This window comes from Cyprinus carpio, chromosome B5, assembly GCF_018340385.1.
Source record: "Cyprinus carpio isolate SPL01 chromosome B5, ASM1834038v1, whole genome shotgun sequence".
NCBI classification, from domain to species: Eukaryota; Metazoa; Chordata; class Actinopteri; order Cypriniformes; family Cyprinidae; genus Cyprinus; species Cyprinus carpio.
In genome coordinates, this window is record NC_056601.1 from 33,141,485 (window position 1) to 33,167,832 (window position 26,348).

The 26,348-nt window shown below is 33.9% G+C and overlaps 1 protein-coding gene across 4 annotated transcripts in view; it reads right to left on the minus strand.

The window, feature by feature from the left end:
- LOC109075098 (target of rapamycin complex 2 subunit MAPKAP1-like) overlaps positions 1-26,348 on the minus strand; it is a 29,713-nt gene that overhangs the window by 1,897 nt on the left and 1,468 nt on the right. The window contains exons 2-11 of one of the 4 annotated variants that reach the window (XM_042723215.1): positions 25,822-26,267; positions 22,711-22,746; positions 20,646-20,735; positions 20,400-20,545; positions 18,947-19,119; positions 13,516-13,692; positions 10,391-10,500; positions 3,644-3,751; positions 3,302-3,442; positions 1,890-2,027 (exon numbers count right to left, since the gene is read on the minus strand). In XM_042723215.1, the coding sequence (XP_042579149.1) occupies positions 1,890-2,027; positions 3,302-3,442; positions 3,644-3,751; positions 10,391-10,500; positions 13,516-13,692; positions 18,947-19,119; positions 20,400-20,545; positions 20,646-20,735; positions 22,711-22,746; positions 25,822-26,095 (1,393 nt within the window). In that variant the 5' untranslated portion in view covers positions 26,096-26,267. Of the gene's footprint in view, positions 1-1,889; positions 2,028-3,301; positions 3,443-3,643; positions 3,752-10,390; positions 10,501-13,515; positions 13,693-18,946; positions 19,120-20,399; positions 20,549-20,645; positions 20,736-22,710; positions 22,747-25,821; positions 26,268-26,348 lie in introns of all 4 variants that reach the window. The other 3 variants (XM_042723214.1, XM_042723217.1, XM_042723216.1) reach the window with 3 other exon arrangements.

The following is a 26,348-nucleotide window of genomic DNA, read 5'->3' on the forward strand; positions in this document are numbered from 1 at the left end:
ATTCAGCCCAACAGGGAAAACACAGTCTAATCAAAAGCTTCTTGCAATTTACACTGAATAGCAGGTGCCAATAGAATTTTAAATGTAGAATTTTTTTTTATCTTGATAATGAAGTTAAATAATTTAGTTAAATAATGATAAACTGATCATTGCATAAATAAATTAATAAATGCATAAAGAAAGAGAGATCTTATTTTTGCACCAAGAAAGCCTAAAACACCCCTGACAATAAAATAACCCAGGGCTATCAAAAATAAAATAAAAATATACACACTGTTCAAAAGTTTGGGGTCAGTAACATGTTTAATGTTTTGAAAAAAAAAAATCTCTTATGCTAATCAAGGCTGCATTTATTTGATCATAAATACAATAAAAACAAATTTTCAAAAACTGAATTTTAATATTTTAAAATTTGATTTATTTCTGTGATGCGCAGCTGAATTTTCAGCATCATTACTCCAGTCTTCAGTGTCACATGATCCTTCAGAAATCATTCTAATATGATGATTTCCTACTCAAGGCACATTTCTGATTATTATAAATGTTGAAAACAGTTGTGTTGCTTCATATTTTTGTGGAAACTGTGATACGTTTTTTCAGGATTCTTTGATGATTTTCAAACATAATTAACCTCAAATGTGAACTCTGGCATCTTTTTTTTGAACACACAGGACACACAGAAATAAACGGCCCTGCTCCAGAAACAAACGCTCAGTGACTGAGAGACTGGAGCATCTCCAGGCGTAGTCGGAGCATCGGTGTGAGCAGACTTCAGCAATCTGTCTGCACTTCATCAATCACCGTTAGCAGCACGCGTCTGGAGAGCTGCGCTCGTGGCCCTGTCATATCCGCTAAGAAGAGATGTCTGCATCACTTACCGATGCAAACCTTACAGAAAGGCTGCGTAAATAGATTTTGTTTTCGGTAACGGAGTTCCCTGTAAGTGTAATGTAATATAAATCCCTTGGTGAGTTTGCAGTGCTACACTGTATCTGTCAGTCGCCAGTGATGTGGGACATCAAAAGAGTTTCTACATAAACCAGAGACGTTTAATCTGAGGAGGCTAGAGAGGCAGTGCCTATTACTTTACTGTAAGTATACAAGAAAAATCATTTTTATTCCATTTTTAATAATAAATAAACAACAAAAAAATATTTTTTTTAAAGGATGCATTAAATTGATTAAAAGGGACACATTTCTATTTCAAATAAATGCTGTTCTGTAGAACAATGTTCATTAACGTATCCTGGAAAAAGCATCACCGTTTACACAAAAATATGAAGCAGCACAACTATTTTCAACACTAATCATAACAAGAACATTTTTAAGCAGGAAATCAGCATATTAGAATGATTTCTGAAGGATCATGTGACACTGAAGCAGGGTTATTAGTTAACTAATACTTAAAATAAATTTTAACTGAAATAAAATAAAATATAAAAAACTTGGTTGCCAGGGCAACATTTTTAATTTAATTTGGTTTGACTAAAATAAACTACAATAGAAAAAAACTATTAAGAATGACAAAAATACACACACACACACAAAAAAAAAAAAAAACTAAAACTTTAACCAAAATTAAAAAAAAAAAAAAAAAACGGGAAAATATAAACAAAAACTATAACAGCACTACAAATTAAGACAGGAAATTCAGCTTTGCCAACACAGGAATAAATTAAATTTTAAGAAATATTTTAAAAGAAAACAATAATTTCACAATATTAGTGTTTTTACTGTATTTTTGATCAAATAAATACAGCCTTGGTGAACAGAACAGACTTATTTCAAAAACATTTAAAAAACATATTGATATCAAAACTTTGAATGGTAGTTTATATAAATAAATAAGGATTTCATGCATAATTCACAAAAGTATGAGCAGAACTGACTTGGACTCTTCTCCTCCACCAGGTCACAGGCACACAGCAGATCCGAGTCGATGGAGATTGGCTTCTGTCGGATCCAGAACTTTGTGCTTGTCTTCTGATTTGTGACAGGATCGATCTCCACCTTTTCACCAGAAATTCCTGGAAAAGTGAGAAGGTTTTATCTTAAGAATAACTTACAGATAAATCTCAACTGTCAGTTTTTTTTAAAGTGTTTTTAAAGATGAACAGGTGTGTGGGTTTATTTTCCCTGTTATTTAAATATGAAAGGAGAACCGAGCCAGACTGACACTGATTCTGTATCAAACGCTGTGAGAGAGAGGGGTCTGGAATATTATTACAGGTCTATCTCAGAAGCACACACACAGTCTATCCATAATGGATGTGACAGCTGTCAATCATTCACACAACTTAAAAAAAATAGCATGCAAACATCAGTGTGCCAGAAAAAAAATTCCAGCCTGTCAATCGCAGTGAAATTCCTAAAGAGATTCCCTGGCTCACACAGGCTTCCTGCGCCTGGAGCGCTGCTGTAATTGGGATGGAGCTGTGACTGGAGCAACTGTCAAGTGTGCTGGAATTTTTTGTGTGTGTGTTTTCACAAAACAGTACTGTGTTTGATCTGAGGACCATCTGCCAAACCTTTGTTCATGAGTTGAGAAGTGGAGAAAGTGAGAAGTCAGGAGAAGTAAGCAAGAGAGACTCTATTATTTCTAGTATTTTGTGCCAAACTAAACTATACCATATAAAACAATAATATATATAAAATTGTACATTTACATGTATATTACAAAAATACACACACACACATACATACATATATATATATATATATATATATATATATAAATAATGATATACTTTTCTGTATTCCAATAGCATAATAGAAATTATTACTATTTATATAACTATACAACACACAAACATACATGTGTATATATATATATGTATACACACACACACACGTATGTTTGTGTGTTGTATAGTTATATAAATAGTAATATATTTCTATAATATATAATTTAACTAATACTATATAATACTAGTTAATACTATACAATAATAATATTTACTATACAGTAATGTAACTGAAAGAAAATTTTAATGGCACATTAAAATTTATTGTTTTTAAATTTGTATTTTCATTCTATTTTTTTATTTTACAACAGTGGCATACTTTCCTAAACCATACTTTTAGAATAATAATACTACACAATTACATACTATTATTATATGCTTCTACGCTATACAGTATAATACGATTTCTTACTACTAACACTACAGTAAAGTACTCTATTTCGTCTCACTGAATCTGAAGAGAGAACTCTTGTACTGAATCTGAATGTTGGTCTGTTTCGGCAGAAGTAGAGCCAGATATTTCATCAATGTAAAATACAGAGATCTGGAAACAGTACCTAGCTGCACGTCTGTGGTGAAGCGGAGCTTGTGGATCATGCTGATCTTGAAGGACTTGTAGTGGTGGCTGCTCAACATGTCCTGAACCGTAGTGATGTCTATAGGCGGGTCCTCCTCTGAGCTCTCCTCGCCTCGAGAACCTGCGGATGAAGACGGGACGGGGTGGAGATGAAGATGTGTGCATTAGGTGTGCATTTGTGCACTTTACATTTAATGTTGCTGCTGTTTTGCAACAATAAAGGTGATCAATAAAGTTCATCAATATCTATATGTTGTAAAAATGTTTATCAATGTGAGATGTTCAAAGATCATGCAACATCAGAAATGTAATCAAAACTCACTGTTTTCTCGGACCAAGCAGAACTCCATAGTTCCCTGGCTCTCCAGCGTACTGTCCAAATCCACCGGCAAATTCGGTTCGGTTTGCTTCTCCAGACGATACATGGGACCTGAAACGAATCACACAAGCGTTTGATTTGAGTCTGGTTTATTTGACTGCATTTGCACTCGGCTCACATGATCTACAAAATGCATTTCACTGCACTGGTCGAGCTCAAAGATCATTAAAAGCATAATAATATTCAAAGATCATGTCTTCATGCCATTAAGCCTTAGCGTTAACTTGATACATGAGTAAACCACACATAATACAGCTTCATTGTTATGCATTTTATCAATCATCAAACTATGCAAATTCTCTAAACAAATCATGCCTATAGGACCTCTAAGACTCTAATGAGAAATGCTTGCAGGAATCGGAATTTAGAATCTTTTAGAATCAGGAATTGATTCTAAAAACATTCTTAATGTCACATACAAAAATATAAATAATACAGATACAATTACAATAAACAGAAAACATATCTTTCTAATGCACTGTACTTGCTGCAATCGATAAACAAATGAATCTAATGAACCAGTTCTTTTACTGGCTCATTTTCAATCTTTGAATCAAATAAACTCACAGCTATCTGCTTGAATAAAAATGATTTACATTTACCTTTATTTATCAAATCGGCATATGAGAATGATTTCTGAAGGATCATGTGACACTGAAGACTGGAGTAATGATGCTGAAAATTCAGCTTTGCATCATAGGAATAAATTACATTTTAACTTATGTTCAAATTTTATTATTTTGAACTGCAAATGAGCATATTAGCCTTTAAGTGCCATCTGAAATTTTCATCTAAAATTAGCATTTTTCTCAGGCTCCTATGTTTATGTTCAGCTATATTACTTTAGTATCAATAAAAACAACCTATCAATTGCCATTAAAGTGAAATTTCCTGAGCCTGATTAAAAAATAAATAAATAAAAAATGCTCCTTTTAGAAGGAATTTTCAAATGGCACTTTATTTCACAATATTACAGTTTTTACTATATTTGTGATCAAATAAATGCAGCCTTGGTGATTTCTCAACAGCAGTATTGTTTTTTTCTTTCTTTCTCATAACATGAATCATCTCTACTATACTGACCTCGTATGTACTCTGAAGCTCTGAACAGTTTAATACTGTCATATAGAGCCCTTGAGAGAAGGCAGCCATCATAAATGACTTCAGGATGACCAGAGCCGTTCAAAAACAATCTGTTAGAGATAATGTGCTGGGATTTACAGCTTTAGGCTTCTCTTTATAACGTCGCTTGATTAATATTGCTCAGTGCAAACAATCTAATTTGACTTTTTATTGTCCAATCAGATGTTATCAACCCATCTAAGACCTAAAGACTGGTCTTCACAGAACTCTCTCTCTCTCATTTGGAGAGGTTTTTAAAGAGAAGTCAATAACTATTGCCTTGCAGGAACAACTGATGGTTATAAAACCAAAAGAGTGGCTGTTTATTTCTTGTCAGAAGCAGGGAGAAATGCCCCGAGGCAGGATTAAGTCTTTCCCTCGTTTTTTCTCCAGAAAAGAAGGGGGAAAACAATAGAGAGAAGCTGCCAATCTAAATAGGGCAAACACTCAGGGCAATATTTACCCTTTTGCAAATACCGTGGTTTTCCAAAATGTCACCAGAGCCTCCAAAGCTTACGACCTCTATGGAGAAAGAAATATGTTCACAACAGCCTCCAGCAGCACAATACGAGATGCATCAGAACACAAATGAAGCCGATGAGTGAATCAATTCTATACAACACTTCAGTTCTGAGCCTGACGTGCAGGAATCAGACTAGACGAGTGTTTGGAAGAAGGAGAGAGCACCTCTCTGAAATTTGAACACTGAAGAGCAGGAGACTGTGACTAATTCACAAACACACCATCTGACCTTTTACAAGCTTTCCTGTGACCCTGCGCTGATCTCAATGAGCTGAGAGGTATCTTCATCCGTCTGATCAATTAGTAAAGAAACAGCACACCTCTCACTGACAAGATATCACATGATATCAAATGATATTTAATATTTAGAGTTAAACCGGAGACCAGACGTACCATGTGGAGCTACAAATCCACTCATTTTGTGGTCATGAGCGTCATTAAAATACCGAGCCAAGTACTAAATAAAACAGCTGATACTAAATTCCCACAAATCCAGCGACTGCTGAAAATGTTCATCTTTGTATAATGTCTCCATGCATTCGCCCTAAGCACATAAAGCATAACAGTCACGGTCTGAGCTCATCTGTAGTTCACACACAAGCACACTGACCCCAAACCGCAGCCATCGCCGCCTCCCAAATGTCACCAACATTTACCCTGATAAGACCCACAGGATGCATTCAATCGCGCTTATCTCCCCCAACAGACCCACAGAGCTTTACAAACCCTGAGCCGCTCATAAAACTAGTCATATTTAACAGTGCGCACGCTTTCTAGTGTCCACACGTCCTACTGTTATATATTCACTCAGTTCAACTGAAGATCAAAGCAGTACCATTTTCCTTATTTATTTGACTAATTTTTAAATATCAGAACATGCATTTAAAGTTATTAAAAAAAATCTATAACATTAAATAAACAAAATTAAATTAATAACAATAAGTAAATAAATAAATAGGCATTTTAATCCCTGTTAATATGCTTTAATTATATTTTAATATTAATTAAACTTTAATTCTGAATTAATATAAATATTACTGTATATGACTAATATGCTTAATTAGATATGTTTTATTAAAATAAATATACATAATTTATATATGTGTGTATATGTATGCGTGTGCATTTAATCAATGTTTATAAGGGTTAATTACATTTTAATTTATATTTATATTATATTATATATACTATATTTAAATTTTTTCATTTTAATCATACTTTATATATTTAAATTTATTTTATTCACTTTTTCCAACTATTAGTATTGTAGTTAAAAACTAATTAAACAAACATTTAATTTATAATGTAATATTACACACACACATGAAATATATACATCTAATATTTTATTTAACACAGCATTTAAAAGAAAAAAGGTTTAGGTTAGTTTTTTGTTCCTTGTTCAGACCAGAAAGGACTAAACTAATACATAAAGGAAAAACAATTGCTTAAAAAAAGAGAAAGAAAATGGCCAAACAGTGAACGGCTGGTGCAGAAGAGAGTGGACAGAAGATTGGATCGGTCTCTTGTCTCCAGCGGGTAAATAAACAATCAATACTCATCTAAATGCAGATGAGAGCGCGGCCCGAACCGTCTAACGCTTCTCTTCTGGACCAACTACCCCATCACATCCACTCAAGACGTCTTCTGAGACACCATCTCAGACTAAAAGAGAAACAATCACCTGCAAGATGGGATGCTGGACCGGGACGGGGCAATGGCTCACTGCCCACGGGGCAATTCTGTAGGTTTATTTCCAATTAAATTCCCTCTGAGGGCTCTCTTGGGCTGCTGTCAAATCAATCCGTCTCTGATGAGGCTGTGCATCAAACACAAGTACTCTCAAACCACTGGAACTAAAGATGCTATTATAACTGAGTGTGCTCGTACTTTTAAGACCAAGCAGACATTTCTCTTTTTTTGAGGCATGTCTAAGATGTCACAAATCCGAAAAGAGAAACACTGGGTTTGTTTGTTTGCCCCAGAGACTGAGCTGGCTATTCCTCTGAACACGGTTCTCACAGAGACAGAGCATTTCTTTTTCTCTTATACTCCCCATCTTTGTTGTTTCTAGAAAAGCTGTCAAATACTTGCATGGTTTTTGCAGAAAGAGATGCCAATAGATTGCTTTTTACAACCCAAAATAGCTTCCGAAACAAGCTCGCGTTAGACTGTTTGTGAATTTCAAAGTGCTAAATGGTTTGAAGTGAAAGCAAATGTCACTGTGTTGGATTATCTTTAAAATTACTACAGACAGTTCAGTTGTACTAAAATAGCACATATTGTTGTCATGTGTGAGGAAAGTAACTGAAATATTGAGACTTGACAAAAAAGAAAAAAAAGGCATGTTTAAAAATCAAACATAAGAACTTTACAAGATGGCTTAATATATGATTTTTAAATACGATAAAATCGTTATAAATAGTTCAAAATATGTCAAAACATGACAAAACTTGCATAAACGAGGGAATTTTAAAAGTATGATTTCTAGACTTGGAAAAGTCACAGAAAATATTATTAAATATATAATATAATATAATATAATATAATATAATATAATATAATATAATTAATATATAATCCATTAATTTGAAATTAAAATTATTTTAATAATTCAAATATTTTAATAATTAACATGATTTTAATTTAATATATAATAATTATAATAAAAAATAAAATGCTTTATTTACTACAATTTTTATGTATGTATGTGTGTGTATATTGTATATATATATATATATATATATATATATATATATAATATATCGATATATATATATATAATAATACACATACATACATATATATAAACATATATAATATATATATAAAAAATTAGAGAAAAAACATTCCATAAAAAATAAATTATTTTTTATTAAATAATTTGAATGTAATTTATACAATATAAAAAACATTTAAGCAAAATAAATTAATAATAGATAATAATGTAATAATTTAGTAATAAATTAATAATTTATAATAAATAATAATTTGAACAAATAATATACAGTATAACAAAATGATTAAACATTAAAAATATTTACTACTATTTCAACCATAACTAATTTAAATAATGTTTAAATATTAATGCTGTCAAACAAATAATCAGAAAAAAACATGCACGTATATACAGTATTTAAGAAAAATGTTGTTTATAACTTAAAAAGATTTATATATAATATAAATTACATTAAAATAAATAAATACATGTAAATACAGTCTGTGTGTATTTATATATACACATAATAAATATACACAGTGCACACACAGTAAACAAAAACTTTTATTTTGGATGCGATTAATCGCAATTAATTGTTTGACAGCACTATTAAATATAGATATAATTTTTTTTTTATAAAAAGTTAATTAATAAAAATATAATTTTTTTTTAATCTCGGAAAACTGAGACCCCCCTGTCTTGGATTCACAAAGGCTGTGAACCGCTACGGACAGACAGTCAGTTTGGTGTTGATGAAGGAGTATGTGATCCATACTGATGAGGCTGTGTGGATACACATAAGACAAAAGCGAAGACTACAGCCTCTTTAAACTGACAGCGCTAGCCTCCAGCGTCCTTACTGAAGTGAACTTCTCTGGCTGTAGGCTGTGACCTCAGTGTGTGGTAAATTCAGGAGAGATGAGGCTCCAGTGGCTCTCCACGCGCCATCATTTTTACTGCGTTTCATCCATTTTCTCTCTAATATACTTTTGTTCCCGCACCATTGCTTTCCATTCTTTATGTGCACTTCTCCGTCTCAGAGTCAGTCTCCGGCTCAATCTCCTCTCCTCACCCCTCTTATCTCACGCTGCCCCGGCTCATCATGGCCGTCAAAGGGGCGATCCGTTACCGGTGACTTTTTGTATTAAAGTCTCTGGCCTTATCAGATTCCACCCCATTCAGCGATGACAAATTAGGACGGCACATTGCCGCGGTTATCAGGCCAAATCGCAGCAGATGGCTTCACTTACTTTCTAAGATTAAAACTGCACACACAAATACCAGTTCGACCGGCAAATCAAAGGCACCATTTGCTAGACAGCCAACAATACATTGTATGGGTCAAAATTATTGATTTTTCAATTACCCAAAAATCATTAGGATAAGTCAAGATCATGTTCCATGAAGATATTTTGTAAACTTGCATACCATAAATATATCAAAACTTAATTTTTGATTAGTAACATGCATTGCTAAGAACTTCATTTGGACAACGTTAAAGGTGATTTTCTCAATAATTAGATTTTTTTGCACCCTCAGATTCCGGATTTTCAAATAGTTGTATCTCGGCCAAATATCGTCCTTCTAACAAACCATACATCAATGAAACGGGTATTTAGTCATCTTTCAGAAGTTTTTTTTTTTTTTAAACTGACCCTTATGAGTGATTTTGTGGTCCATATAGCTATTAGACACAGCAATTAAAAATATAAAAATATGATTTTATATAAAAATATATTATATAAATTATATAAAAAAATAAGTATATTTTTACATAATAAATATATAAATGTAAAAATATAACTACTAAAAAATATAAAAATATAAAATTACATTTAAATAGCACTTTAATGTAGCTTACTTAGTTAAGGTTTTAAAATTACAAAAACTGAAATAAAAATAAATTAAAGCTTATTAGAAATATTAAAAATGAATAAAAATAACAAACTCAAGAATGTTCACACAAGAACGTAAAATTACCAAAACATAAACTAGAATAAAAATGAAAACTAATAAAAATGAAAGCTAATACAAAATATTACCATTTATTACTATAATAGTATATTATAAATACCATTATTTACCAAAATATATAATCCAGCATCACAGGATTAAAGGGTTAGTTCACCCAGGAATTTTTTCATACAACTCTGATTGGATTCTTCTGAAAGAAGAAAGTCATATACACCTAGGATGCTTTGAGGGCGAGTAAAACACAGGGTCATTTTCATTTTTGGGTGAACTAACCCTTTAAGAATATAAGCTTGAATATAAAACACATCCTCTTTTTCACATTAAGTGAGACATGAATCTTTGAGATGTCTCACCTGATCCTTTCTGGGAGCCCTTTCGCTTTTTGAGGGCCTTCTGCAGAATCTCCTTCATGGTGACTTTCAGGCTGTCCACTGGGATCAGGGAGAAGCCATGAGCGGCGTTTCTGTGGGCGAGGAAAGCAAATCATCAGTCATATTGAATACATCTTTAACGTTTCCATTAGATGCAAACTTCCTGTCTAACAGAGGCTCGACACTGAAATCACATCTTCAGACTCTCAGTATTCATGAATGTTTTTCACAGATAAACCTGAGGAAACTGAAACAGTAAAACTGTGAAATATCATAATTTAAAAACTGTTTTCTATTTGAATTTGTTCCTGTGATGCAAAGTTGAATTTTCATCAGCTACAACTCCAGCTTTTACTCCAGGTGTATGATCCATCAGAAATCATTCTAATATTAACTGTTCTCGACTCTTTAAGAGACATAACTTCCAGAAAGAGAGGAAATGAGTCATCTGACTGATTCACTCCATGATCCAGACCAATGACAGATTCATGACTGCTTCTGTTGATTCACCAAACAGATTTGCACCACTAAAGTATACAAATCAAAACCAATGTATTTATATTTTTGCAAATGTAGTTTGAGATTCAAGAGAATGACTCTTAAATAACAGTACCACCAGCGCAAGCAGCAAGTGGATACAATTGTGTCCGAAGAAAAGCTTGCACACAGATAGACTGCATAGTACTCAGAAGTTGGTGGCTTTCTTTAACAGAACGCATCCTAAACACAACAAGTCCGAGGGCCAGTCCACGAGTCAAACTTTGAGCACATGGACGCATCACTGCGACAGACTTTATCAACAGAACAACAACCCGAGGCCAGAGACCGGAGAGCGCACGCTTTCTGGACAGAGGACTTGCTTGTCCACTTCCATTTAGCAGTCCTGACCCGTCTGCCTCGGGCGAGAGCTTCTGACAGGCTTCACGTCAGGCCGGGGATCCGGCAGAAGAGGTCACCGGCCCCGATGGCCCACTGAGGGCCGAGCACTGGCTCAGTTCTCGCCCAGGGTCCTGCAGTGCCACATCATGAAGGGAGCATGCAGCTGACCCAGAGAGCTCTGAACACCAGCCCACGGCTTACAGATGATGAATAAAAAACAAATAACTACAGACAAAGACACGTGAAATGCAATGAAAAGTGCAAAGCAGCTGGGCCACAAATACAACAAATACAAAAAACTCAATTGGTTTATGCCATGGGCAAATGGCTACTTATAATGAAGTTATACTTCCGGTCAAAAGTTTGGCGTCTGTACGATTTTTTGTTTTTGAAAGAAGTCTTTTCAGCTCGCCAATGCTGCAATTATATGATAAAAATAGCAAATATTATTTAATGCCATAAATATATATTTATATACTACAGTGTTGTTAACTAAAACAAAATATTAAGGAATATTTACATTAATTAAAACAAAAGAAATGATTGCTGAAATTAAAAAACAAATTTCTAAAATTAAAATAAAAAATAAATACAAAATAAAAATAAAACTGCTTCTAGGACTTGTTTCATTAAGATACAGATTAAAATACAGTTAAATATTATTAAAATTCAAAATAACTGTTTTTTATTTGAAAATTTATTAAAATGTAATTTATTTCTGTGATCAAAGCTGAATTTTCAGCATCATTACTCCAGTCTTCAATGACACATGATTCTTCAGAAATCATTCTAATATGATGATTTGACACATTGCTTAGGAAACATTCTTAATATTACTGTTAAAAAACGGTTTCTTTTATTTTTTTTGGAAACCATAATATATATTAAAAGTAGTTTATTTGAAGAAAAAAATATATATATTTCAAAATTTATTTGAAGTATAAATCTTTTCTGTTAATTTTGATCAAATTAATGCATCCTTGCTGAATGCAAGTCTTAATTTCTATCAGTAAAAAAATCAATAAAAACGGTACTGTAATGTGTTGCTTTCACAGTTGACAAAATGATAAAGGAATAGAATAGTTCACCCAAATATGAAAAAAAAAAATCTCTAATCTGCATAACATCTCTTTATTTCCTAATAAAAATGTCCATGATTATTTGTTAATCGGTGCAAATGTCACACAACCTGAGCGAGTACAAGAAATCTGTGACGTATACAAACAAACTGAACTTCATTGTTAAATTCAGTATTACAGCCCAAACTATGGTTCCCTATCAAAGGCAGGACAATCTGGCAGGATGCCACTCAAATCCAATTAGCAACCTCCAATTAATAGAGGCCTCCTAATGCTCTGTCAGCCACATTAACTAAATAGCTGATTAGACATCGGCCCGAATGCACAGAAGACCAACAATCGAATTGAGAGCTCACAAAACAAAGATAAGAGCCTCATGGAGAGGCCTGTTAATGCGTCAGCCACATTAACCTAAATAGCTGATTAAGACATCGGCCCCGAATGCCACAGAAGACCAACAATCGAATTGAGAGCTCGACTTATTAAGCTGGCCAAGTATTTAAACCTCATTAGTTTAAGGGCTCATATGTGGGGAAAAAACTTCAACAAACTTCAGGACTGAGTGTTTAAGACTTATTAAGCTGGCCAAGTATTTAAACCTCATTAGTTTAAGGGCTCATAAGAGTCTTATCAGAGGCTGTGCACTAACTAGGCAAACTTCTAGATACAGGTGAAGAATAAAATAAGTTCAATATTTGACATGGTTTGTTTTACTCTTTGGAATTGTGTATTAAATCAACTATATACACTACCATTCAAAAGTTAGGGGTCAGTAAGTTCTTTTAATGTTTATGAAAGAAGTGTCTTCTGCTAACCAAGGCTGCAAAATATAGTTACATTTGATGAACAGAAAGTAAAAAAAATACAGCATTTATTTTCAAATTGAAATATTTTGTAACAATATAAATGTCTATACTGTGTATTAATAAAAAAAAAAAAAAAAAAAAAAAAAAAAACACTGACCCCAAACTTTGGAACATGCCATATATGTATTGTTTGTCAACAACAGAAAACTTTACTTGAATTATGTAAAGCATATTACGAAATTTGGATTTCCTTTAGATTTTGACCCTAAATGTATTCATTCTTCACAGTGAGACAGTAGTAGTAATTAGTAGTGATAAATTCTGAGTTAAGTGGCATTCTTACATTCGAACAAAGAGTGACTGTTTGGGCCCCAGTCCAGGAGATGAATACTTCTCGACCAGAGCCAGCGTACTGAAGCCAAACTTGTGTATGGGCTCGTTGGAGTCCAGCGGAGGGAAATCTGTGTCCACCTCCCCGTCATCCTCAGCGATGTGGAGGCAGTAAGTGTTGACGTTTTCACTGTGGAGTAAGAAAGGAGAAAAATTAAAGAGAGCGCGCTCAAACTCAAAGAGTGCTGCTGTCAATGAAAGCATGTTTGGTATTTCAATATAAGGTCAAATCCTGTTTTCCTATTAGCTTGTTCTATTTTTAAGCAACTAAGCATTTTAAAGACTCAACAGCGCGAGCGCTTCTCTTGCATTCACCACAAAAACAGATGTGCACAAACTGTAAACATATTTATGAGCACTTGCAAATAAAAAAGTCCTGACAGTCCTTAGAAAATTCAGTTATGAAATTCAAGGTAATCATAAATATCTTGATATAACAAACATCTTAATTATCATTTTAAGAAGTTTTATATTTGTCTATGAAAAAACAGGAATCGCATTACAGCTTACTGTTATTATTATGTGATTATTAAACTTCAAAAGGCTATAATTTCATAAAAGAAAATTGAGCTGCATGTTTTGAAAGTACAATTGTTCTTCAGGCTCAGACTTTCAGAGAATTTTCACAATCAATGAATACCAAGCATTTATGCAAATTATTGCTTGCAACAACTACTGCTGAAGAATTATGACAGTGTTACTTTATGGCGTTTATATATGAATATGTTATATATGCATTCAATGTATGTAGGTTCGCATAACTGATACAAAGATCAAACTGATTTTGCATTACAAGCTATACGTTACATTTTGGAAATATATGAATATTAGGTTAATAGTTCTTTAACAACCAAACAAACTAAAACCTAATTGAATAGTCATTACTATGGCTGCCCCCAAATAGTCGACTAAACGTTAGTCGATATGAAGAGGGCTGGGTCAAATACATTTTCATTAGGTGGTTAGTGGCAAAAAAAAAAGTCACGTGAAAAAATTACGCAATCAGGGGTTGCGCAGTCAGTGTATGACATAACATCAAAGCAACGAGAGATCAACGAGATCTCGTGCCTCGGCGGGTATACCAATGTTTTGAAAGTACAATTGTTCTTCAGGCTCAGACTTTCAGAGAATTTTCACAATCAATGAATACCAAGCATTTATGCAAATTATTGCTTGCAACAACTACTGCTGAAGAATTATGACAGTGTTTACTTTATGGCGTTTATATTATAATATGTTGTAGATTGTTTAAGAGTGTATATTATTTCTCCCTCACCTTCTGAATGAGCAGCTGGTAATAGTAAAGCACAGATATTACAAAATAAGAGTCCATGTGTACCTCAGGATTGTTTATAATTAAAAGTCTATAATATATTAAATTAAAAGTGTATAATATACAGTGCATCGGCATATAAATAATTACATAATTATTAAATAAAGTTTGAAGCAGAAATTTAACTTATTTTGCATTGTAATAAATTTAATATTTTTTCTTGTAAACGTCTTGTTTCCCTTTAAGGAAAAATACATTTTTTTTTAAATTTGCATTACGCCTGTTGCATTGCAAACCAACTATTTAAGTAACAACTATAATGTCTTAAATTTCATTGTAATGAATTTCATTCTTTCTAAAATAACTTCAGACCATTAAATCAAAACTATTAAATTAATTTTTGTAAGTTTTGTAAGCCAAGACTGTGATGTGCGTTTATGTAGTATGTAGTTATTAAGTTGAGAAGAAACATCTTTCGTTTTTGTCTGTGCAGAAGTGGTTCTGAAGACCTTTTTCTAAAAGCTCTGGTTTGGTGATAAAGGCCAACATCGCTCTCCTGACCCTAGACGAGAACAACAGAAACATTAAACAAAAGCACCCAGACACAATTTATGAGTCAGGGCATTTAAATGGGGGCTATTCATTGAGGGGCAAAATCACTGAGGACTTGTTGGGATGTAGCCTGGCACAGAATGAGTATGCATCAAAAGAGAAGCACTAAGAAGAGTTAACTTCATTGGTTTCATGGTAAGCCCTTTTGTTGTATGATTATATATAGTGTAAGCTGGCTATATTTGCCCAGGGCTTTGTTTTATATCAGAATGGATCCAGACTGATCCATCAGAAATACAAAACTAACAGCAGCCTCCTCCACAATTCATTCAGCGCAGATATGGTAAGCTTTTGTCTTTATGATATAGTTTTCATGCCTCGAGGGCAGTGCCTGCTTTGGTGTTTTAGTGCTTGGACGATGGCGTTTTAATTTGCTCTGACAGTCTGTCGAAATCCAGGCCTGAGCTGTAAAGACTAACTGTCATAGTGTTAATCAGACCCATGATCCTGCTCGGGCAGCCTGAGGAGATAACAGCAGACTCAGAGAAAATCCTGTTCCTCAAGCACCACAAGTTATCTTTTTTTTGTAGTTCTAGTAACATGCACTCCTTCTCAACATCACCTTCAAATTCTGGGCCATCCAAGACAACAAGCGACTCTTGAATATTTACGATCCTTGTATATCTTGTCTGGTTCTTAAAGCCTACCCTATTTGATGCGCAAATTTCTAATGCCTCTTAATTACCAACATGATCAAAATCAATTTATATGCATTCAATGTATGTAGTTCGCTATACTGATACAAAAATCTAACTGATTTGCATTACAAGCTATACGAATTTCAACGTACATTTTGGAAATATTAATATTAGGTTAATAGTGCTTTAAACAACCAAACAACTAAAACCTAATTGAATAGTCATTACAATATTCATTTCATACAATTAATAGAGAAAGCATTACAAATTTTTTTTTTTACAAAAAATAAATAATTAAATAAATAAATAAAAAATAAAATGCCTTTTAATTTAAGGCCTCAAGGCCATATTTTTTTTTTTTTTCTTTTTGAATCTGTGTTGAATCCGTTTTTTTTTTTTGGTCAAATAAGGTGCTGCACAACAGAACTATAATAGTAATATATTGCTATCATAATTTCTTCAAGTTAAACCAAATTTTTATTTTGGCAGTTTGCCATGAAGACTTTTGAGTTGCAGTGTTTTTGAGGACAATATGAGTCAGGTATTTTTTTTTTTTTTTTTGACTAACTATGACTTTAACTTATATTTTCTGGATTCTGTAGTTTTTATGATTAAACATAAAAGTATCACCAAAAAAGTGGCATTTATGGAAATAGTTCATAAAACAATTTTAAAAATTTACCAAAAAAAAAAACAACAAAAAAAAAAACACACTGCATTTTTGTCAAAATGCACAACAGAACTATAATATATTACTTTCATAATTTCTTCAAGTTAAACCAAACTTCTATTTTGGCAGTTTATCATGAAATCCTTTGATTTGCAGTATGTATTTGAGGATAGTTTATATATACAAATTTATCATCAAAACTGAGTCAAATGAAATTAATTCATAAACATTAACAACTTAATAAATCTTTTAAAATGAAATCAAAAGAAAACAATTTAGTGCTTCACAACAAAACTATACAGTATACTATAGTATACTGTACAAATAAAAAAAACTGATGAAAAAAAAAACTTCTTTAAAATTATTATTATAATGTCTGTTACTACTTTAGGAAGTACATTTTAGCATACAATAAAAATAATTTCTTTAAATAAAACCAAGCCTTTATTTTGGCAGTTTGTCAGGAAGACTTTGCAGTGTGTATTTTACGAGAATTCAAGGCATGTGTTTTTCCAACCCAATTTACACCTATATTAAGCACAGTCCACTTGTGACTGTACATCTGGATGATAATACCAGATGTCACTGACTACTCAGATGTCAAACTACTCAAAACCTGGATCGGCAGAACCATAGGAGTGAGGGAGATGGGAAATTGTTGGCTTGGCCTGACAGCGATCTGAACATCCTGAAAGAATCGTCTCTGAATTCAAAAGGGGCGTCCCTTTACCTTGATCCTTTTAGACAGCCTCCAGTAATGGCCAGAGCCGTACGGTGTTAGCTGACCCATCTAAACCCCACACAAGTCCTATATCTCTTCCACGCTACAGCCTGACCCTCCTCCAGAGGGAAAAGACTCATTGCTATGCCAATCAGGTCTCACATCAACCACCAAGACTGTCTGTGTGAGGCACCCTGCCCAAGAGGGAATCTTGCTCTTTTTCTGGTCTACTCTCCATTTTAATGGTCACCCTCTCCTCAATCTGAGGAAGTATAAATCTTCATATTGTACCACGTACCAAGGAGAAAATTCCTGAGCTATTCGGTCAGCAAACCTCGGAGACGTACTGAATGAGGAGATGAGAAAGAAACCCAAGGGAATCCCTGCCTTCGCTGGGAAAGGTCAAGACGGGCATTAGCAGCAGAGGTAGATGGGAAAGGAATATAAATGCCTCTGGGAAGGATCATTACTTGGAGGGTAGCACTTTCCAAGCAGGTTGATAACAAACATGTTTTATTTATGGCACCCTAAACAAGTATCCACTAAGCGGGGATCAACAGTTCGAGCATTTCACTCACATTTGCAACTAAAAATAGATGCATGCAAACTGTAAAATGTATTTAGGATACATGTGTGAATAAAAAGTAGGTTATTTTTCCGGAATTGAGATATGGCATAATGCAGTGTTATTTTAATTTTTTTAAATATACATTTTAAATTACATTTATTTTCATATTTTTTTTTGTTTTCATTTTAATTTTAGTTAAAGTATTGTGCATTTTTGTGTTTTTTTTTTTTTTTTTGAATAAGCCTGTATAGTTGTTCCCTTTGCAACTAGCTGATATAAATTAAGTTTACATTTTTATATTTTACTTTAGTTAACATTTATTTTAGTTCAAGTAACGCAAATGTTTTTTTTTTAAATTTGTATTAATTTTAGCTAACCATAATAACCGTATGTTTATTAAACTTCAAAAGGCGATGATTTAATGAAATAAATGTAAACGCCGTACATTTCAAAGTCAAAAGGCAGCACTGTTGCACGTTATAGTCGCAGATTCACATCAGCTGGCAATTAATGAATAACGTGCATCTATGTCAGACGACTGCTTATGTTCTACTGTTAATGAATTATGTCTGTTTACTTTGTGGTGTTTATTTTGTAATATGTTTAAGATGGCTGTAAGAATGTATATTTTTCCTCCTCATCTGTTGGAACGACCAGCATTTTAAAATAAGAGTGTGTATTTTGGGCTTGTCTGTAATTAAAAGTCCTGCATTATGCATAATATTGTTTCTGTTTACACAACTTCAATGTGTCTCTAAAGTTCTTTATGCACACCTAAATTTTTCAAATGAGAAGTGTCAGGCCATGCAGTAACCTTCTCTTTAACACTTCATGCACTGAAACACATGGATATATCAAATTCTTATATAGGATGCATGTGTAAAAAGCTTTTTTCTACTAACGTGAGCTTGGGTTCACGGCCCTCAGAGGTGTACTGCCAGCAGATGAGCCCAATAAGATCGTGGACCCGAGCGTTGGCCATCGTGACCACCGTCATGGGGTGAAGCTTTTCTTGGGTCGATTGCATTGAGAGGTAGACATCAATTTTTTTGGTTGCCGTTGTACCAACATGGCCCTGAAACAGAAAAGTGAAGGAAACGTTTATATAAGAAATTAAACTGAGCCTTGCTGCTTACGCAGTAGACAGGGGTTTGAATCTGGTTTGTGTCAGGTTCTGACTTCATTAATGATCTTTATTAGGTCATTTTGTTTCCCTTTCAATTTAAACACAATTATAAATGAAATTTTTTGTCATCTATAATATATCATAGATGATAAAAAAATTTACAGAATCAGAAATTTTATTATAAATAAAAAAATAAATAATAGGGCTATTGCTAATATCACTAATATCACAAGATTTCACTGAAAGTGAAAAAAAAAGACTTTTTGCATTCCTGATAATTTCACATCACAGAAAAACATGTGAGTGTAAAAACATGGATCTAAAGAGCCAAAGGGGGGTTAAAGAAAGGGATAAAGACAGCTGTAAGTGATGCACAATGACAAACTACACATAAATCTCCAAGATTGTCAAAAAATTAAAAACAGCAGTCTTTCTCTTTTCTGCGAAGGTGTAATAGCCTGGAGCTGATCCTAATGCAAGGAGACAGGAGAGAAACCTGCATGACACCAGGCGTTTCTGTTCTGTGTTTAAGAAAGAGCTTGCTTAAAGGGTGATGAAAACACTCTGTAAGCCATCCAAAAATGTTTTCAGACTGTTTTCATTCAATTCGGCCATTCACTTAAAGCTTTACATATTTTTCAACAATGTCTGTTAACGGTGAGGTCTGAAAATTCAGTATGGAAGTGATTCCTTAACCATGTTAATTGTTTTAATCATGCAAGAGAGGAAGCATTCAGCGCTGCATGATGACCAATTAATAATAATTAGGGTTATTACAGTTAACTAAAACAGAAACAATAACCATATAAAAAAGTAGTAATATACAAATTACAAAAATACCAAAAAAAAAGTATATATAAATATTAAAAAAAATAATAAGTTAACTTGCACAAGAAATAACTAAAAATGAAATACAAATTAATAAAAACTGTACAGAAATGTAAAAAAAAAAAAGATTAAACTACTAAAAACAAAAACACACAACAAAATTACTGAAACTAACTAAAAATGGAATATAATAAAAGATTATTTTAGCTAACTAGCCAAATTATATAGCACAAATGAAGGCAGATGGATGCTTGTATTTTATTTCTTTAGAATAAGGGACAGGGACAATTATTAAGAAAATCAATTCTGATCTCATGTTGACTTTGATAAACCTGACCTTTGAGAAATCCAGCATGTAATTTTAGAGGAAAAGTGCTTAGTGTGGACACAAAAGCGCTCACCTTGCCATCAAATTTGGAGTACTCATTGAAGGGGTTGTTGAGCTGCTGAGGACACTGTTCTAGCCGCAGCGAGAGTGTGGATTTACTGCCTGTGCTCCGGGGCCTGTCCCTAAAGTCCTTCTTTTCAAAAAGCGAGCTCAAGTCGTCTGCTACAAAAATCAAGACAGAAGAACAACATATTGAGAGGACAAAAAATAAAGACCTTAAAGTGAATGCAAACTTCTCTTTTGAGCACGACTACTGTACCTGATTGTGACGAGCTTCTCTCTTTCCACTGGATGTTTTTGCACTTGATCTGGTTCTGTCGTTCTTTCCTCAATCGCTCCAATCTTTGAGCTTTAAATGAAAAGACTTTCATCTATTAACATTGTCAGTGGTGTGACCCCATTACACTTCAAAGTGGTCAACGAAAAACATTTCACGCATATTAAGGGCTGAATTCACCTGGTGAAAAAATTATACAACAGGGTTTTGATACATGTTAAGTGATGATAAATGTTTTTATTAAATGCAGGTTATTATTAGACTGATTATTTAAATATTCAGTCACCTGTCATCTAACAAATCAATGTCAAACTTGATCCACTTTTACACTAATCTTGCTTTTCTTCGTCAATAATCAGCCAAAAAAAGTGTTTGGATGAAGCTCACAAACAAATGATCAGGTCACACACAATGTACACTATATTTTACATGAAGAAAATATTTTTTTCCTTTTTTTTTTTTAATTGTGACATTATTTTCAAGACAATAAAACACAGTTCCCCCTCAAAAAACCTCATTCTCATTACTGTTATGTAGAAAAGCTGCTAAACCTGTCTCAATCATTGTTTTTTTGTTTTATTTATTAAAATCAGCATGAATTCAATATACTTCAGCAAATACCACCTTGATGTATACTTAAACGTTTGTACTTTACAAATCTAATTTAATATCATATCACTATTTTTCCCCATTACAGTAATGAGAATTTTTTAATGTCATGAAAATGTCACAAAGAAAAAAATTAAAAGGAATGGAATTAAAACACTTGATTTTCTGACTATTACGAACATTCCAGAATGTCTACACAGAAGTACAAGACATTTTCCATTTACTTCATGAGGTCTACAGCTGATCTACAAAGTATTTTATTTTCCAAACACTTAAAAATGCATTTTAAACTATATGCATATATGCAGTTCGTAGACTATAAAAGATTGCATATATGCATATTGTTCAGTATGCATTTTATGTGTCTGGAACATATTTAAACTAGTCCAATTTGTACACTTAAAACACTTAAAAGAATCGGCCAGAGAGCACTTGGTTGGTATTCTGAGAGTACAAATATGCAGCACTTGAACTTGAAGTGTGTATGCAAATGTCACCCCCTTTAATTGCAGGGCAAAGGTTTCTCTTAAAGGGTTTTTCCTCTTATACTCAAGTCAAAAGTGTTTTGTTGATTCTGGAACTTCAACATGAGTGGTCTGGGACGTTCCACATGAAGGTTTTTTATTTTTAATTTTTTTGCATGCATGCATTATATGATATAGTAACCACAAAACATGAAACTTTTTACTCTATTTGCAAATATGCGAAGGCAAACACTTTGCCATTAACAACATTAGACATCTGAAGTAGCTCATACATAGATATTTTCTATTTCATAATGTATATGTTAAACTATTGCTTGCCTGACAGGAGTTTTGAAGTTTTACAATATTGAATACTGTTATTAATTACAAGATAATAGACAGAATTTTTTTATTTACTTTTTTTTTATATTATTTGTGTTTAACTTTGGTTGCATCAAAAGTGATTTTTCAGAATAACACATATATTACTGTAAAATGAAACAACATACTTATTCTGACAAAAAGTGATTGTTTAAAATGTACAGTATCATTTAGATTTATATTTTAAAATATATTATATTTTCTAAATTTTATTATTTTTTTTTTACCCCTAAAGGATACATATTAGTACCATAAAGATACCTATTAACCCCAAAATCTACATATCAGCCACATATCGGCCCAGAGAGAGCTTTTGTATACTTTTTTTTAGAGTGACGATTTAATCAGTATTCCTAAGGGTCTGTGGGACCTAGTTGGATTTCAACCCAATTAAAAAAATAACAACAACAACTATGTAAAACAATTAAAGTCATGAAATGATTATAAAAAAGTCTTCTATCCAATTAAAGAATGTCCTTTTGAGATTACACAATGAATTGATGAAATTCAAACGGAATTTGATTCACAGATAAGATTCATCAGATTCATATTGATATTTTCAGCACTGTTTCCTGTCCTGTACACTTGCTTACCAGCAGGCTCAGGTCTCACGAAACTGTCTTGTCGTCCTGGGCACAAGTCGTTCAGATGGTACATAATAGAGAAATATTTCAAAGATCCCCCTCCCCGACAAAAACATCCCAAAAAGTGCTAAGCCACATCCATTTCATCAAAGTCACAAAGCTAGAGTGCTAGTGATTATCAATCCCTAGCCCAGGATTAATGCGCATTTCAACAGCTGCCAAGACAAAAACTACTGACTGAAACTGATCGACTCCAGGAACAAACTTTAGCATAGGTATTCTTTACACTGACCAAAAACTGTTTGAACAAGCATAATATAATTAGAGCTTCACATTATTATGGCTAGTTCTGCTTTTATAATTGTGAAATTGTTCCCTTAGCAAAATAAAGCAAGTATAACTCACCTGTAATGTGAGAAACGGACTGTTTTCCTCTTTGAATTTAATTAGAAAATCACTAAAAGATATTTCAATATAAAACATTGTGTGTTTGCTGCGATCTACTGCAAAACATTGTCACATTTGTTGAGATATTCTCTGCAATATTAGTCCAATATCAAAACACTAAAACTACCTTTTGCTCATACTGATGATTTTGAACAGGATTAATACTGAAAAACAAGAAAGATTTAGATTTATTTGTTTAAAGAAATCATCAGATAAGCTTAAGACAAAATATCTGATTTTTAGCACTGGAAACAGGTTTGCAAATACAAGATCATCTAAGAGTACAAATCAATTTCAGTCAGTTTATATTAACAGCCAACAAGCACAATCAGATTAACCCTTGATCACAGAAAAGGAAAATCAGATAATAAAATAACAAATTCCCCCAAAGAAACATTTCATTTAAAATGGTACCAATTGAGATTTTTTTGCAATTTCTTTTTCATTTGTGTAAACATTTATCAAGCCCCAATACAGATCATTTTTCCTGCTCATTTCTGAGTGGCTGGTACAGTAAAGACTAATGTAGCTGCATTAACAGGAAAGCTTTAAGGGAAAGACGAAGCAGCAAAAATATAAAGTGTTTAAGTCCAGCCTAGCTTTCTGCTTTGTTTTGCTCCAAGGTTTCAGCTTATTGATAATCAGTAAGTAAGGAATAGTAAGGAAACTAACGATTCTGGCTCCGATTCAGATTCCACTTAAAGATTCTGGTTCCTTGAGGATTGCTTTAACAATTCTTTCAGGTTTTCTGAATAATCGCTATTTAGGAAGCAATTCTTTCAATTGCAATCAATTGCATTTAGGGCCTTCAGCAGCCTGTCATCAGAAGAGTTCAGATATAACACAAAAATCTAAATACACAGAACCAAAGAACTTCCTCGAATGTCATATTTTGCTAAATGAATAAATGTTTTAGATCAAAAACAAGTTGTGGTCTGGAGAGGTTATCGGAAAAGGATCCAGTTCTCAATTCCCAACTTTAATAAGCTGTGATTTCTGTCCATCTGCAAGCCATGCAGCAGTTCAGATGACGAGCAGACAAATGCAAATTGATATAATGATAACATGCTACACTTGTTGTTGTTTAACATCTTTAAAAGCAAGTTGTAGCTGTATTTCCAGTTAGGGACCTAATGGCTTCAAAGGTCACATTTCTCAGCAACATCAACCGAACTGCTTTAAGCAAAGCAATACAGATAGAAAACACGTTCAGAGAGAAAGAGAACAATTCATGGGCTGACACCACAGAGCAAACTGAAGCAGAAGCGTGCAAGGTTAAGTTTAGGCCGGCATCCCATTAGCAGATTTTCAACATTGTGCATCGGTTAGTAAACTCTGGTAGTGACCAATAAGCATCTTCTCACACTGAAAAACTGACGAGCCATTGTCATGCTCATATCTGATCCCTCTGCAAAATGCAAAGCCACATACTGAAAATGCTGAGAGCGCAGGATAAGAATGAGCACTCTTAAAGAAACAGTTCACCCCAAAATGTAAACTTTGCTGAATATGTACCCACCATCAGGCCTTTGGAGAAATGTAGCATTATATCGCTTGCTCACCAATGGATGCTCTGCAGTGAATGGGTGCCGTCAGAATAAGAGTCCAAATATCTGACAAAAAATCACGATAATCCACACCACTCCAGCCCATCAGTTAACATCTTGTGAAGCCAAAAGCTGTGTGTTTGTAACAAGCAAATCCGTTAAGGCATTTTAACTTTTAACTGTTGCTTCTGGCCAAACTTTCAGTTCATAACCCATAATAACACTTGCTCTAGTACAGGAGTCCTCTCATTTCAAAATCCCCCAACATATTTGTTTAGTTTGTTTCTTAACTATTTTTGCTTGAAAACGATGATTCTACTATACATATCTTTCTCCTGATTCAGACATGATGACTTTTTCACTGGAGGAAGCTAATAATAGATTTTGTGTTTTTTTTTCAGCCATATTTTTATTTTATCCTATTATAGCTGTTAAAAATGTCTTAATGATGGATTTGTATCTTACAAACACAGTTTTTCGCTTTGAAAGACATTAACTGATGGGGTGGAGTGGTGTGGATTATTGTGATGTTTTTATCAGCTGTTTGGACTCTCATTCTGATGGCACCCATTCACTGCAGAGGATCCATTGCTGAGCAAGTGATATAATGCTACATTTCTCCAAATCTGATGAAGAAACAAACTCATCTAGGCCTACATCTTGGATGGCCTGAGGTTGAGCAAGCTTTCTGCAAATGTTCATTTTTGAGTGAACTATTCCTTTAAGTTGTTCTACCATTTTCGATAACACACGGACAAATTGACGCACAATAAGGGAATAAAATAAGGCATTGATTAATCAATACTTGAAAGAGTTAAACCCTTGAACTGTTGTTCTGGTGAAAAACTACAGGGAAGCCTTTCAGGTTTCTGTGACAGCAGGTTTACAAACGGTTCTCATTCCAAATCTAGCCAAATGCTGTAATCGCACAAAAATTTAGGAATATACACAAATGTAAAAATAAAGCGTACACGGGCAATATTTGCTTTTCTAATCTCATTTAACAATCTTAACTCCAAGTGTGAGAAGGTTTTGGGCGTTTCGTCTTGACCTGTACCAACCACATCAGTAAGCTGGATTCAGGGCCCCGAAAGCAGCAAATTCTGAGAGTCAGACAGCTACTTGCCTGTGTTGGAGCGCCGTCGGATGCCAAAGTCCCAGCTGGAGGTGATGTCGACAGACTGAGAGAGATCGCAGGTCTGGCCGTCTCCTCCACCGCTGCCGTCCACAAACGAACCCCCCGACGAGCTTCCGCCAGCAGACGCCGCAGACGAATGGCACTTCTCCAGATCCACGTCGTGGTCGATCAGGACCATCTCGCACATCCCGGTGTCATCGCTGGTCACGTGCGACTGCCGGATGTGGGCCAGGATGATGGCAGGGTTGTCGAGGAAAGCCATTCTGAGCAGCAGCCCCTCACCCCTCGCCCCTCTGTCGCGCTCCGGTTCTCCGTCCGGATGTGCCGACCCTCAGTCGGAGTTAGAGGCTGAAGATTCCTCAGCGATGCAGCGTCTTCTTTTCCTTCTTTTTGGGGTTATTTTCTCCTCTCCATGGTTGGACATGGATGCCTGCCTGCAGGGTAATACAGACTAGACGTTTATCCATTAAGTCACAAATATTATAAGATGATTTGCGTAATATATATTCACCCTG